The 13,783-nt window shown below is 40.3% G+C and overlaps 1 protein-coding gene across 1 annotated transcript; it reads left to right on the forward strand.

The window, feature by feature from the left end:
* The first annotated feature begins 5,168 nt into the window (after nt 1-5,168).
* On the forward strand, nt 5,169-11,895 carry LOC107147876 (cyclin-dependent kinase 4 inhibitor B-like). The gene is made up of 3 exons (XM_048783553.1): nt 5,169-5,625; nt 9,093-9,399; nt 11,750-11,895. Exons 1-3 carry the CDS (start codon nt 5,500-5,502, stop codon nt 11,773-11,775), a joined length of 459 nt encoding a protein of 152 aa, XP_048639510.1. The 5' UTR covers nt 5,169-5,499; the 3' UTR covers nt 11,776-11,895.
* The last annotated feature ends 1,888 nt before the right edge of the window (nt 11,896-13,783 follow it).

Genomic DNA, 13,783 nt, shown 5'->3' on the forward strand with positions numbered 1-13,783 from the left:
TCACTGTCTTAATTTAGTTTTTTCAGTTGGTCAAATAGCTACAAATAGATATAAGTAATTCATTATATGAAATTTCTCAATTTCTGTAATAAAAAAGTACATAGAATAGTTGTTAGGGAGTGATTATTCTCATGAGCTATAGAGATTTCTCATATGAGTCCACTCTGAAGATATTTTTAATAGTGGAATATTTACATAGATCTTAAAATCACATTTGTTTTGTACACAAATTTTAAAAAGGCATCTGGTTTATAACATATAATACACTTCTAAGTTTTCCCAAAAATTATCTTGGTAAAATGATGATAGGAACTACAGGTTTTTGTTTTGTTTTGTTTTGTTTTAGTACTAGAAATTGAACCCAGTATATCACAAATGTTAGGCAAATACTATACCACTGAGCTACATCCACAATCCCTTTTACTTTATTTTGAGACAGAGTTTTGCTAAGCTTTCCAGGCTGGCCTTGAATTTATAATCATTCTGTCTCAACTTCCCAAGCTGTAGGGATAACAGTTATGCACCACCACACCAGGCTAGTAGATATTGTAGATTCTATGCCCAATTAACACTTAGGAACTGAAGAGTGAAAAATTATGACTTACCTATAATTATGCATCAAGTCTGTAATAAATTAAGGCATTTAGAGTTTTGTGCTCCTTGCTATGGTCCTGCTAGAGCAGGAAAATAAATTGTATGACCATTCTGAAAAAGAAGAGAGAATAGAGAACTTAAAAGAGTGCCTTACTCATAGCAAGTTATTATTTTCAATAATTGTGCTACACTGAATTCAATTAAATAAAGAACAGTAAGAGGAAGAAGGAAATATCCTCCATCTTGGAACTTCTAGAGATCTCCTTCAAGGGACACATACATTGTTCTTTTATAGCAAACCTGTTCAGGAGTCTGCTCTATGTTCTCAGAGATATCCCTTTCATACTAAAGCTATCTTTTCTCCTTGCAGAAAATAAACAGATTCCTTGCCACTTTTCAACTTAGAAAGTGCTTTTTTTTTTCCATTTAAAATAGTCTCATCACTCAAGATTGGACACTCAGTGCTCATAATTCTTACTCAGGGACACCCTAAGGAACATTCTTCTTGCTGTAATCAAACAACCATCTTTAAGGCACAGTTTTTGTTATGTCCACTTGCAGAAGAGGACATTGGGAGAAAAAAAAAGTGTCACTTTCAAGGTAACAAAATACATGGTAGTTTCACTGGAGACCCTTGTTTTCTTACATTATTGTTTTTCTAAACTAAAGGGCACATGGGATTATTCTTCCATTTCTATTATCTTTGAATAATTCTCCACAGAACCCAGTATCTTACCCTAGAGCCTATCTAGGCAGGCTCAACACAGCTGTGCCTAGAAGCTTCATTACAGCATGTATATCTTGCCCTAATAAGTTATTTTCTAAGGAACTCTTCTTCATTATGGGATCCTTTCCAGACCTTTAAATGAATAAATAAATTATACACACACATGCACACACACACGCACGCACACACACACACACACATTTATTCATGACAGCACAGATCTGAAGTATCAGTGATAAGAATGCATCATGCCAGACTATTTTCCCTTATTAACACAGACCTGTTTGTACATAGTCTTGGATAATCACAGCCAAACTGGAAAGTGTAGTCCACATATAATGTCCCACTGCCTTGCCTGGGTTTCCTTCTGACTCTCTGAGCTGTCAGAGAGTTTCAGGCTCCTCATCCAGAAGTTGATTTTTACAGTTTCTTAGCATGCCAGCGAATTACTTTCAGTTTTCCTAAACCTCTATGCCCATGCACATGCTCTCACCTCTACCTGGAACATCTTTCTCTTTGTTTTCTGTCTTTATCTTCCTGCATACCTTCCTCCAATGCTGCAGTCGGCTCTCAGCATCCAGGAGGTTTGCTTCCCCTGCATTTTCTTGTGCCATCCTCTGCTTCCTTTTTCTATTAAACAATCTTGTGTGGGACATAACTTTTTATTACCCTAACCAGACAAATGAGAAAGCTGAGGCCCAGAGACTATTAAGTAACTTGGTTCAAAGTTAGAAAGTGGATATGTAGGAAAAGTCCAGATTAGAACCAGGTAGTCCAACTCTAGAGCCCATTCCTTTGGTCTACCCCTCTATACCTCACTCTTAGCCTTTGAATTTATTGGATGAATTAACAGGTGGTACTCTTCTTTTCTTCAAAGACATCAGAATTTCATAGTATAGATGTTCAAAACTGCAAATGCATCACAGATCTTAAAAAAAAAAAAAAAGGCCATGACCTTCTCACAGAAGAAGAAAAGCAAGTATGTGAATACTAACAATAATAAACAAAATAGAATTTCATAAGGCTCTTTGATGAGCATTATCTTATTTTATGAACCCACAAACTATATTATGGTCCCATTTTACACGTGAAATTTAAGGGATGTAAATTTAAGGGATACCTGGATGTTGGGCTTTATATTTTAGTTCATCTGGGGATTGAACTCCAGTCTGAGCTAAGAGAGTTGAGTAAATTAGGAGTGTGGTAGATTTTTAAGAAATGGAAGAGTTTTCATGCTATTATTAACTATTCATAAAAGACTTAGCATAGATAATGGGGTCAACTTCCAGAACAAAATGTCTATACCTAAAGATGCCATAATATTTTGAAAACTCTACCCTCCCCCTTTTCCCTCCTGTTCTCCTTTCATTCTCTCATTCTCTTTCCTCTACTCTGCTAGGCTTCTTTTAGCTCATCATTTATATTTGATTGATTCTTTTTACTTATACATAATGGTGAAATTCCCTGTGGTATATGTATACATGCACATAACATGATTTTTTAAGAATTCATTCTGCATTGCCGCCCCTTTCCCATTCCTCCACTCTGTTTCTCAATCTCCTTCTATACCTCTGCTCTTCCCTGTATCTTTATGATGTCCTATCCTTCCATTCTTCTTTCTTTTTCTTTTCTTTTCTTTTTTTTTTTTTTACTCTAGCTTTCACATATGAAAGAAAACATTGAACCTTTGAGTTTCTGGGTCTGGCTTATTTCGCTTAGCATGATATTCTCCATTTCCACAAAGGATGTTTTTATGTGGTTCCATCTCTTATTTTTTTCCTTCACCAGTAGCCTAATATGTTGCATGAGAGCTAAAAGAGTTCCTGGTAGGAATCGATAATCGAATTGCAGAGCAATCCCTGAGTTCCCTGAGTTTTATTCAGAAATACATGTGCAAATGAACACACATTTTCAAAAATCATTACATATTTTTTCTCTTTTGAGGAGAGGACCCGTAGCCTTCAACAGATTCTAGTAGGAGCCTACTCTTTCCACTTACCCCAAGATAAAGAACCATTACTGTAGTGATGGAAATGAATTCTGATATTGGTCTAAACCTGATATTCTGATATTACAAGGGAAATGTGTGCCCTCCCTTTCATCAACACAACTACTACTTCCTCCTCCCCTATCATAAAATACCTTAAACTCAACATTTTTATGTTCTTTATCCACAGTTCAAAATTTTCACACTATTGCCACCCAGATAATTGAGAAATGCCTGAGGGAAAACAGATGGCACAGTAGTGTGTTGTGGGTTTTAAAAACACATTTACATACAATCAACATTTTATTTGCTATTATTTTAAAGCTACATGTTTTGCTAATACAACAGCAACCAAAACTACAAGGTATTCTGGGTGGCAAGTGAAGTCAACCAGGGACTGAAACAACTTGTATATAGAGCTGGGTTATTCAATATAATAGATTAAACATATGCTTAGGACATCAGCATCTAAGGCTGAGCAATCTAATTTTTAAAAAATATATATTATACAATGTAAACTTATTGTATTTCCTTTTGCTTGTTATACTCTTTAGTTCTGTTTAACTTTTCATTGTTACATACATTGTATTATATAAGAATGGCAGAGGGGAGCCAAAATTTCAGCGATTAAAGTCTTCTTGATCTACTCTTGATCCAACACATTTTCTTCTCTGTGCCTCACAAGATTGTAAGTGGATCCTTCAAATAGATAATTTTATAGTTCAAACCAATTAATTTAGGATGTGTGGCATTGTTCCTAATATATATAACAATTCATTTAAACTCACAACGTCTCTATAAAGCAGGACTACTCTTAGCCACTCTTTTTATGTCTAAAAAAAAGTGAAGGTATTTTCAGTAGGAAGAGAAGTGTGGGAAGCTGGAAGGAGACCCAGGAGTGGTCCCCCGGGACAGCATATGAGCCTGGTTTCTGAATCACGGTGTAACTTTGCCGCTAAAACGCCAGGCAGTTTTCTGGGGTCTGGGAGGAATCACTTTTTAAGCACCAACTCGGTTCTCCCAATGACTCCCTCCCCCACTTCTCTATTTCCCTAATTGCTAACAGGCAGATTTCTTCCTCATCGGGCGTTAAATAGACCTCATGTTTTAAAAGCCAGCCCCTATACCACGCCTTGCGCAAGTGTGAAAAACACCCTCACCCAAATATCCGTTTTAAATTGGGGAGCGGATTGGTAGGCTGGAGGGTATGCGAACTCTCCAAAATGAATGCTTTGAGCTGGAATTTCTGGTATCCCAGCTCAGCGTGGATCTACCGCGAAAGAAAGTCATGGGTTTGAACAGACAGGCGGCGGTGGTGTGTGTATGTGGGGGTAAGTGTGTCATCTAAAACAAAGGAAAGTCTTATAGTCCTGCCATTACTGTCCTTAGTGAAGCTCTTGCCAGCAGAAGGGGGTGGCTTTGGCATTTCTTCTGATTAACCCCCCCCCCCATCATCCCAGATGTGGGATACCTATAAAAACTTGAATATAATATAATTATAGTGTAATGATTGCAACACATAAGCGCTAGATTATCATTTCCAATCTATTTTAATGCGCCTGTGACAATTTCATTGAAATGTTTATAAAATTGAAAACTTGGAACTTAATGGGTTAAAAATGAAGCAATCTTTGCCTATGACATTACTGGGGTTTTGGCAGTAAAGAATCCCTCCTAGATTTTCTAATGGTAGGGTATTACATTGAGGAAGAAGGAAACGGGAGGGAAATGTAGTCTTACCCGGGTGAACTAGCTCAGAAACCCACGTGCGCCTCTTTCGGGCGGCCGGAAGACGCAGCAGTTAGGAGGGACGACCCGAGCGCAGCAAGGGAAGCAGGTGGGGAAGCGAACCAGGGAGCTTTTCTCCCACCGCTTCCTAGGGCTCTAGGCTAGGACCCCTTTTGGCCGGTGCCCTGTGGCTAGCCCCAGGAAACGGCGAATTCACCGGTGTCACAGTCACATTGTATTCAGAGTGAATGGCGCCTCCGGGGAGACAAGTGAACGGCGCCCTCCTGCAGTGGAAAAGACGCCGCTCCAGCGGTAGACAGTGTCCGGGGGCCTCTTTCTGCCAGCCTCCGGGGAAGAAAGAGGAGGGGCGGGCAGATCGCCACTGGGCGGGGCGGGCAGCCAGCGAAAGACCCCGGAGGCTGGGGGAAGGGAGCAGGCCAGAGAGCTAGAGAGCCCGAGCCGCATGGAGTCTTCTGCAGACTGGCTAGCCAGCGCCGCAGCGCGGGGCCGCGCCCAGGAGGTGCGGGCGCTGCTTGAGGCAGGCGCGCCGCCCAATGCCCTGAATCGGTACGGTCAGAGCCCGATTCAGGTAAGTAAGAGGGTCTGCAGCGGGAGAGGAGGATGGCGGGCAACTTCAGCGGACGGTGTTGGCAGTGGAATCCGAATTAGATAGCTCTTCGTTTGTTTCAGCGAAACGGTGACGCTTCCTGGGAAATTTTTAGCTGGGGTTAGGTATCACAGCCTCCTCCTGGTGATTCCGTAGGGGCTCGGGAAGACCAGGAAGAAATGGGAAGGCCCACGAGTATGGATCTCCAGAATGTTGTGAAGATGGGGTGGGGTGGGGTGCTTATATTAGATTGAGGTATTAGATTGAGATACAGATTTTACAAACATTTATGATAAAAGCGAGTTTTAAAGAAATGTATTTTAAAAATGATCTGCTGGAACACACAGACCCTGAATTGTATTCCTTGCTGAGGGGGATTTCGTTGGAAATCTACTGCGTATATTTGGAATAAATGCCGACTAAAATTATTCAGAAGCAACTATATTTTGTGTTTGTTTTATTTTAACTGAGTAGGGAGATATATGCTTGATGTAGGAACTTAGAAAATAAAGACAAGTATATGAAGATAAACGTTAGTGTGATCTGGCCTAAGATGTCCATTTTGTTATGTACTGTTTTGCTGTATTTAAATTCTTTATATGGTTTAATTTATTTCTGATAGTGTTTTCAATTCCTCATTGTTGAGAGAGAATTCTCATTTCTTCCCTTTATGCTCCAGTTTTATGTTAGTGGGGGAGGGTAGTGGATTTGTTGGGTTTTCTTTGCTTTGCTTTCTTTCTCTCTTCTTCTTTCCTTTTTGCTTTCAGTAAATTCCTAAATTTTAAGCTAAAAATCAATTCTGGCAGCCACCACCCAGGTTTTTATTCCAAATGGTGACCGTTATTTCTGATTATAAAAAAGAAAATGTATATGAAACAAATGCACATTGAAAAAAATATTCCTGCATAACAAGACAAAGGAAACTACTTGGAACTTCACAAACTGTCCAAATGACTTCCTTCCCTGAAACTATGAAAAATATAATAAATTTTACACACTTTAAAATATGAATATACAAATACATGACTATATGAATATACAAATACAACCAACATGCTCTAAAACTTAAGATTGTTTGGAATTTGAAGTGTGCAGACATTTTGAGTCTAGAGAGTTTAGGTTGTTGATTGTTTAAGATAAATGTGAATCCTTTAAAAATTATTTGTGCTCGTGAATAATAACATCTCTGAAATTTTGCCAGCAGCTTAGAGTTTGACTTTGGAGTCCTAGAATATATTAGAAGAGTCCTTATTTGATTGAATTTTAAAAAGAAAAGAAAAAGAAAATTGGATAATTATATTTGACAATTACTTAGCAGGGGGAAGAAAGGGGAAATGATTTTGAATTAACCAAATTGTTGCTTAATACAGAAATACTTAGTTTACAGAAAATTTGAAGTACTAAATTCAAGTTAATTTTTTATCAAATGGATTTAGGGACCCTCCAAATATTTCTTTCCTTTTTGCTTTTGGTTGCTATTATGATTTAAATACTCAAATGTGGGTCACTTTTCATCTTTTCATATCATAAAATATGTGGGAAACAATTAAGACCAGTTTTAAGACCAAGATGAAGGATTTCATCAGATACATGGACAATGCAGTGCAATGTATTTTCTTTCTTTCTGTAGGTACAATTTAGATAACATTTTCTCCTGTCTTTTTTTGCAAACTAAGTCAGTTTCACTTTCTTTCAAGACAAGATCCAGTAACCATGCTAGAATTTTTTATGGTTTCCTGATTTAGAAAAATTAATTCGTGTTTTATTGATACAGAATATAACTAAAATAAGCAATTCCTCTTTAGATAGTCACTGTCCCTGAGCTAATATAACCAGATGATGAATATCCTAAAAAGAATTGTCTACCATACCACCCACCATACAACACTCAAATTACAAGGTTGCAGTGATTATAGACAACATTTTAAAATTCCTTTTTGGAAATGGCTTTATTCTAAGATGATTTAGGAATCAAGAGTTCAGCATCTCCTTTTTCCAATAACCCTCAAATCATAAAATTGGAAAGTGTTTTTGTTTCCTATTGCTACTATAACAAGTTGCCACAAATGTAATGGCTAAAACAAATAAGAAATTGTCCTTTTGTAGTTCTGAAGGTCAGAAGCCAAAAATGGATCCACAGGACTTCTTTCTTTTAGGGGAAGCTATCAGGAAGAATCTGGGTTTCTTGCCCTTTCCAGCTTCTAGTGTCTGTCAAGTTCTTGGCTCAAGGCCCCTGAGTGTTTTCTTTTACCTTTGCTACCCTGCTTATATCTTTGCATTGATCTTGACCCTATTGAAAGGACATTTTTGCTGAGGCTGTAGCTCAGTGGTAAAATGCTTGCCTCACATGTATGAGGCACTGGGTTCAATCCTCAGCACCACATAAAAAATAAATAAAGAACTGTGTGTTCATCTACAATGAAAAGGCATTTGTGATCTCATTTGGCCCACATTCAAAATCCAGAATAATTTTCCTCAAGATCCTTAATATAAAATCTGGAAATTCCCTTTGCCCTGTAAAGTAACATTACTTTGCCCTGTAAAGTAACACAGCTTTTAAGGATTAGGACACTGACACCTTCTGAAAGCATTATTATGTAGAGGGGCATTATTCAGTTTACCACAGGAAGGAATTTTAGGGAAATTGAATAAGCCTTTTTATTTTATACTTAAAGAACCTGACATTTAAACCTCTGTGGTGGCATACACTTATAATCCCGGCTACTCAAGGCAGGCATCTGAAACACAAAGATAATGAGATAAAGGCCAACCCAGACAATTTAGGGAAGGAAGCCTGTCTACAAATGAAAAATAAAGTGGACTGGGGATGTAGCTCGGTTTAGAGCACTTGCCTAGCATGTGCAAAGATCTGAGTTGGAGCCCAAGTACTGCATAAATAAGTAAATAAAATAATAAGTAAATAAATAAGTAAATAAAGTTTAACATTCTGGGAAGATAAGATTAACAGAGTTTTGCAAGAATTAAGGGGTGTGTGTTTAAAGTTTTCACTTTTTAATAATTACCACATCTGAGCTTGAATATACAGCAATGAACTACGCAGTCTTTGAGCCTAGCATAATGTCTCTAAATGATAGGGAAAATACAAGAAACTATTCTGTAGTAAAGCCAGTTTGTCTTTCACCCTTTTGCTGTTGCCTTTGCCTCTGGCAGCGTCCTGCTTGTGGCTAGGGCTCTCTGAAAGGTTGGTGAATATACTGGAGTTTGATGTGTACTGAAAAGTGGAATGGGTAAAATTGGAGGGGGAAAGTTGGTAACTAGAAGCAAATGAAGGGTAGCTAGACACCGCTGGCTTATACCCTTGACTGCATGGGGTGGGGGTGAAGCTTCATAAATAGGGTTTTTTCCCCCAACCAGTTCTGCCCATATCATTGCCCAGGCTCGCCCTAATCATTTCTCTCCCGCCCGCTCCCTTTCTCTCCCTCTTCCAGGTAATGATGATGGGCAACACCCGCGTAGCCAGACTACTGCTGCTCCACGGCGCAGAGCCCAACTGCGCAGACCCAGCCACCCTCACCCGACCAGTGCACGACGCGGCCCGGGAGGGTTTCCTGGACACGCTGGTGGCGCTGCACCTGGCAGGGGCGCGGCTGGATGTGCGCGACGTCTGGGGTCGCCTTCCGGTTGACCTCGCAGAGGAGCGGGGCCACCGCGACGTTGCGCAGTATCTGCGCGCGGCGGCAGGGGACACCGAAAGCGGCAGCCCAGCCTGCACGGCCGGAGGGGAGGGTCCCCCAGGTGAGGATAGGTGGACAACAAGCACTTGAACCTGAGAGCCTCTGAAGCTCAGCTCTGTTATCAGAAGGGATAGTTGGGCCCGGGAGACCAAAGTCGAGGTCTCGCCTAGAGTCACCTTACACAGCTAACCTTGAGACAATCTGGAAATTGAGCTGCCTCGCGGGAACTGTAGAGAAGATGTAACCCGAAATGAACTCAAGCGTGGGATGGAAGCCCATCCCATAAATCCTCTCCTCATTGACCACCTAAATACCCTGCCTGTACCTCGAGGCCTACTGGGCATTAACATTGTCAACTAGAAGGCTAGAGGTTTAATATATCCGGATTCCTCTCCAAACTAGCTGGTCAGCTGCATACACTCATCAAGTCTCAGTTTTCCCCAGTGCGTACCTACTTTGAAGGGACACAAGTTCCAAACTCACTTATGCTAGGCATCATCAGGAGATCTGTCAGTTCGGGTGCTTTTGCTTTTATGCATGCAAATCTGGCTCTCTGCCTTATGTGGTAGAGTTTTCCAGAGCTCCTCTAAAAGATTTTGAGGGTACTGAATGGAGACCTTGAAATCTGCACTCTGTAAAAGAGAAGTTTTCGGTTTCTTAGAGACTTCATGGAACGAAAAAGGGTACGGTCCTCCTTGCCTTCCCTTCTGAAACCTCAAAACTTATTTTCCCACCAACTTATCCCCTTCACTGTAAGGGAACACTGTAGGATGGAGGACCAATCGCAGCGTTGCTGCGACATGGAGTAAGAAAGCAGAAGAGCCTAGGAGAGGAAGTAGGTTGTTGAACTGGACCAAACGAATGAATTTGGCAACCCCTTGTAACCAAACCCAAGATTTTTAGCCCAAGAACATGATTTCCTTTCTTTACTTTCTTCCATCCCTCATTTGTTGGTTCCTTAAGTCCCTCATTCCTTCTCATTCTCTTCAACCCCTCCTCTTCAGATACACATATCCTAGATATCCTTAGGGGGTTGTTCCAGGAACTTCCATGGATACCATATCCTCTATATCCCCGATGTTCGATGTTCGTGTCCCTTTTAATGCCATGGTATTTGCATATAACTTACACACACACACCGCCTATATATTTTATTTATTTTGCATTGCTGGGATGGAACCCAGGGCCTTACTCTGGTAAACCAGGTCCTCTAAATCGGAGCTGTAACTCTCCACTCTCCACCTGTTTTTTTTTAAGTCTAGATACGTAGACCATTTTTATACTATGTTGTTTAGAGAATAATGACACCCCACCTCCCAAAGTCTGCACATATTCAGTACACAAGCAACCATGGTAGACCTAACCACACTTTTCACAGGGAATTAGTTGAATCCAGATAGGGAACCCATGAATAAGGAAGATCAACTTAATTCCTTTTTTCCCCTCTTGGGTGTGCCTGCAATTGAAATCAGGTCTTTGAGTGTTCTAGGCGAACTCTATACATCCTTATCCCTGAATGGAATTTTTAAATGAAGATCCTACCACATGATCAGTCCCCTTCTAGATGCTGGGGACACAAAGATGAGCAATACCAAACAGATTACATTCCCAGAGCTTACATTCTGGGAAACAGACTTTTTTGACAAAAGCATTTTAGCATTTGTCAAACCATTACAATGAATAAATGAACAGGAGAGACTAGACTAGACAACCTGCCTGATGAGAAGAAAGTACTCAAGGGAGACAGTCAAGTGCAAAGACCGGCGCTCGGGGCTCCAATGATGGCGCGAGTGTTGGCGCACCTAGTGAGCTGGACATGTACAAAAAAGGCAAAAGCTAGATCGGTTAGGAATCTTTTAGATAAAATAAAAGAGAGTTCATTTAGTTCTAGAAACAATAGGAAGCCATCAACGGGTTTGGGGGAAGGACGTAGGGACCGAACTATAGAACTGGAAGCTATAGAACCGGAGCTTCTCACCTTGTCGAGCGAGCGACTTCAGAAACTGGATTGCCCTTTGGTCGCGAGAGCTTGCTGGCTAGCTCTGCAACCAAAAGAGGAAGAGTGAGATGACATCTTCACGCCGAGCTCCTAGTGGTGTGTGGGTCAAGACCTTGGCGTTCGTTATATACTCTCCCAGCCGTTGCCGAGCGCGCAGACCCAAAGTCCATGCACTCCTGGATCTCACAGGCTCCGGAGTGTGGCGCGGGATGACAGGCTTTAGAACTGTTGGGCAGATCCTGTGCCCACGGTTGGTGAAAATCGGGAGAAGGTGTACATGAAGACGAAGCCATTTTGAGAAACTTGGTCATAACCGCCAGAATCCCGGGTCTGGGCTGTGAGAGAGGTGGGAGGCACCGACAGCAAGTCTTCGACTAGTTTCTAATGTCAGTTTTCTCTTTATCCTTTACAGATAACCCCGACTTAAAGAATCATTGAGGTCTGAGACACTTAGAACCTCAATCTACAAAGCTGGAAGAAAGCCCTACATTTTGCCAAAATTTTCCCTGCTTTCTTATTTCCAACTTTTTAATAAATACAGCTTTTAAAAAACGTGAACTGCTTCTTTTACGTGGACCTGGCTTCCCTCTGCCCGAAATTTTCCTTTCTGTTTACATTTATATGTCATTGTAAGAGGTATTTTCTTTAAAAAAAAAAAAAAATCCTGCCTTTTCATTGGGCTGGAGTTTTTATGAGTACCGAGGTCCTGAGGACTTAAGTATGTACTTCCTCTTTCCCAACAAGGCGCGTTGTTACCCCAAATGGCGTTGTTATAGCCATTTAATGAACTGAGAAAGCTCAAAGGGGCTACGTGCCTTTTTTGGATCAAATAGCTGGCAAATTGCAGAGAGAACTCTTTTTTTTTTTTTAAAGAAAGTTTTCATTCGCTCACATTTATTCAGTCTATTTATTTAGGATCTATTATGGCCCTGCGTCAGAGATACAGAAGGGGTAGGGGACACGGATATCAGCCAATTGGCACACAAAATACATAACTAGAAATTTTGATTTCAATTTCGTTGAATTGCAAAGAAATTTGTGAGATTCATCATTGTTTCAGATAAACACTGCCGTTAGAGAACAACACAGCTATGCATTGTGAGACATCCAGATTTCAGAGATGATTAAAAAAAAAAAAAATCAAAAGCCAGGGCTTAGAATAGATGAGATGCGGCTAAAACGAGGAAGGAAAATTCCAGGGACAATTTTGCTGGACACTAGTATGCTCGGCCTTCCTCTTATTTCGCGAACCTCACGAGGTTTAGGGTATTCCATTCAGTAGCCAAGTCGAATTTCAACCCCAGCCTAGGAGCCCTTGTCTGCTACTTTCTGAAGTCCTAACGTGGCTGGTCTCCCATCTGCGCTATGGAACCCTGCAGGCAGCGGGTAGAAGAGGGGGTGAGGGCGGAGTAGTTCAGATTGCCACTTACCTCTACCAAAAAAGGCAACTCGTGCTTCTCCTCAAAGCAGGGTAATACAGGGACGTGGCTCTGACTTCAATAATATCCAGGACATACTCCTGTCCACGCAACTGCTTCATCTCAGGTTGGAGCACTATTGCTCTATTATTTATTTATTTTTATTGAGGTGTAATTCACATAACCTAAAATCAATGATTCAAAAATATACAGGTAGGGTGGCACACGCCTGTAATTCCAGTTACTCAGGAAGCTGAGGCAGGAGAATCAGGAGTTCAAGGACAGTCTGGGCAACAAGGTAACATAAAATAAATAAATAAGCAAATACAAAAAGAAAACATAAATGCCATTTAATTCATTCAGTGTTGCTCATCCATCAATCTATCACTCCTATCTACTTCTCAAAACATCTAAACATCTTCATGATCACCAAAGGCAATCCCATTTAGCATGCCCATTAAATCATCCTCGCTCTGCCCTTGGTAGTTGCAAATCTTATTTTGTCTCTACAGATTTACCTATTCTGGACATTTCATGTAAGTGGGCTCATATATGCTGTGACAGTTTGTGCCTAGCTGCTTTCACTTAGCACAATGTTTTCAAGATTCATCATCCACATTTCAACATGCATCAGTTCTTCTCTTTTTAATGGCTGGATCATATCTCATTGTACAAATATACTGGAATTTGTTTATCCATTAATTTGGTAATGAACATTTGAGTCATTTACCTTTGAGCTATTGTGAACAGTTCTGCAATGAATGTGTACAAGTGTCTGAATTTATGTTTTTAATTCTTTTTCATAAATGACTAAGAATAGAATTTTAAGGTTATAAATAATGCTATGGGGCTTTGTTTTATTTTATTTGTAGTGTACTGGTGATACCCCATGCCCTTTTAATTAAAAAAAAAACAAAAACAAAAAACAATTTAGAGAGAGAACAAATTAATACGTCAGCCTTAGCCCCCCAAATCTCATTACTCCCCCCCATTGGAGGTGGGAAAGAGCTGTCTCTTATACACATCTA

This window comes from Marmota marmota, unplaced genomic scaffold, assembly GCF_001458135.2.
Source record: "Marmota marmota marmota unplaced genomic scaffold, marMar, whole genome shotgun sequence".
NCBI classification, from domain to species: domain Eukaryota; kingdom Metazoa; phylum Chordata; class Mammalia; order Rodentia; family Sciuridae; genus Marmota; species Marmota marmota.

Coding starts and splice junctions, on each gene's coding strand:
- LOC107147876 (XM_048783553.1), top strand. CDS start 5,500: ATGGAGTCTTCTGCAGACTGGCTAGCCAGCGCCGCAGCGCGGGGCCGC. Junction 5,626..9,092: donor ACGGTCAGAGCCCGATTCAG/GTAAGTAAGAGG, acceptor TCCCTCTTCCAG/GTAATGATGATGGGCAACAC. Junction 9,400..11,749: donor CGGAGGGGAGGGTCCCCCAG/GTGAGGATAGGT, acceptor TATCCTTTACAG/ATAACCCCGACTTAAAGAAT.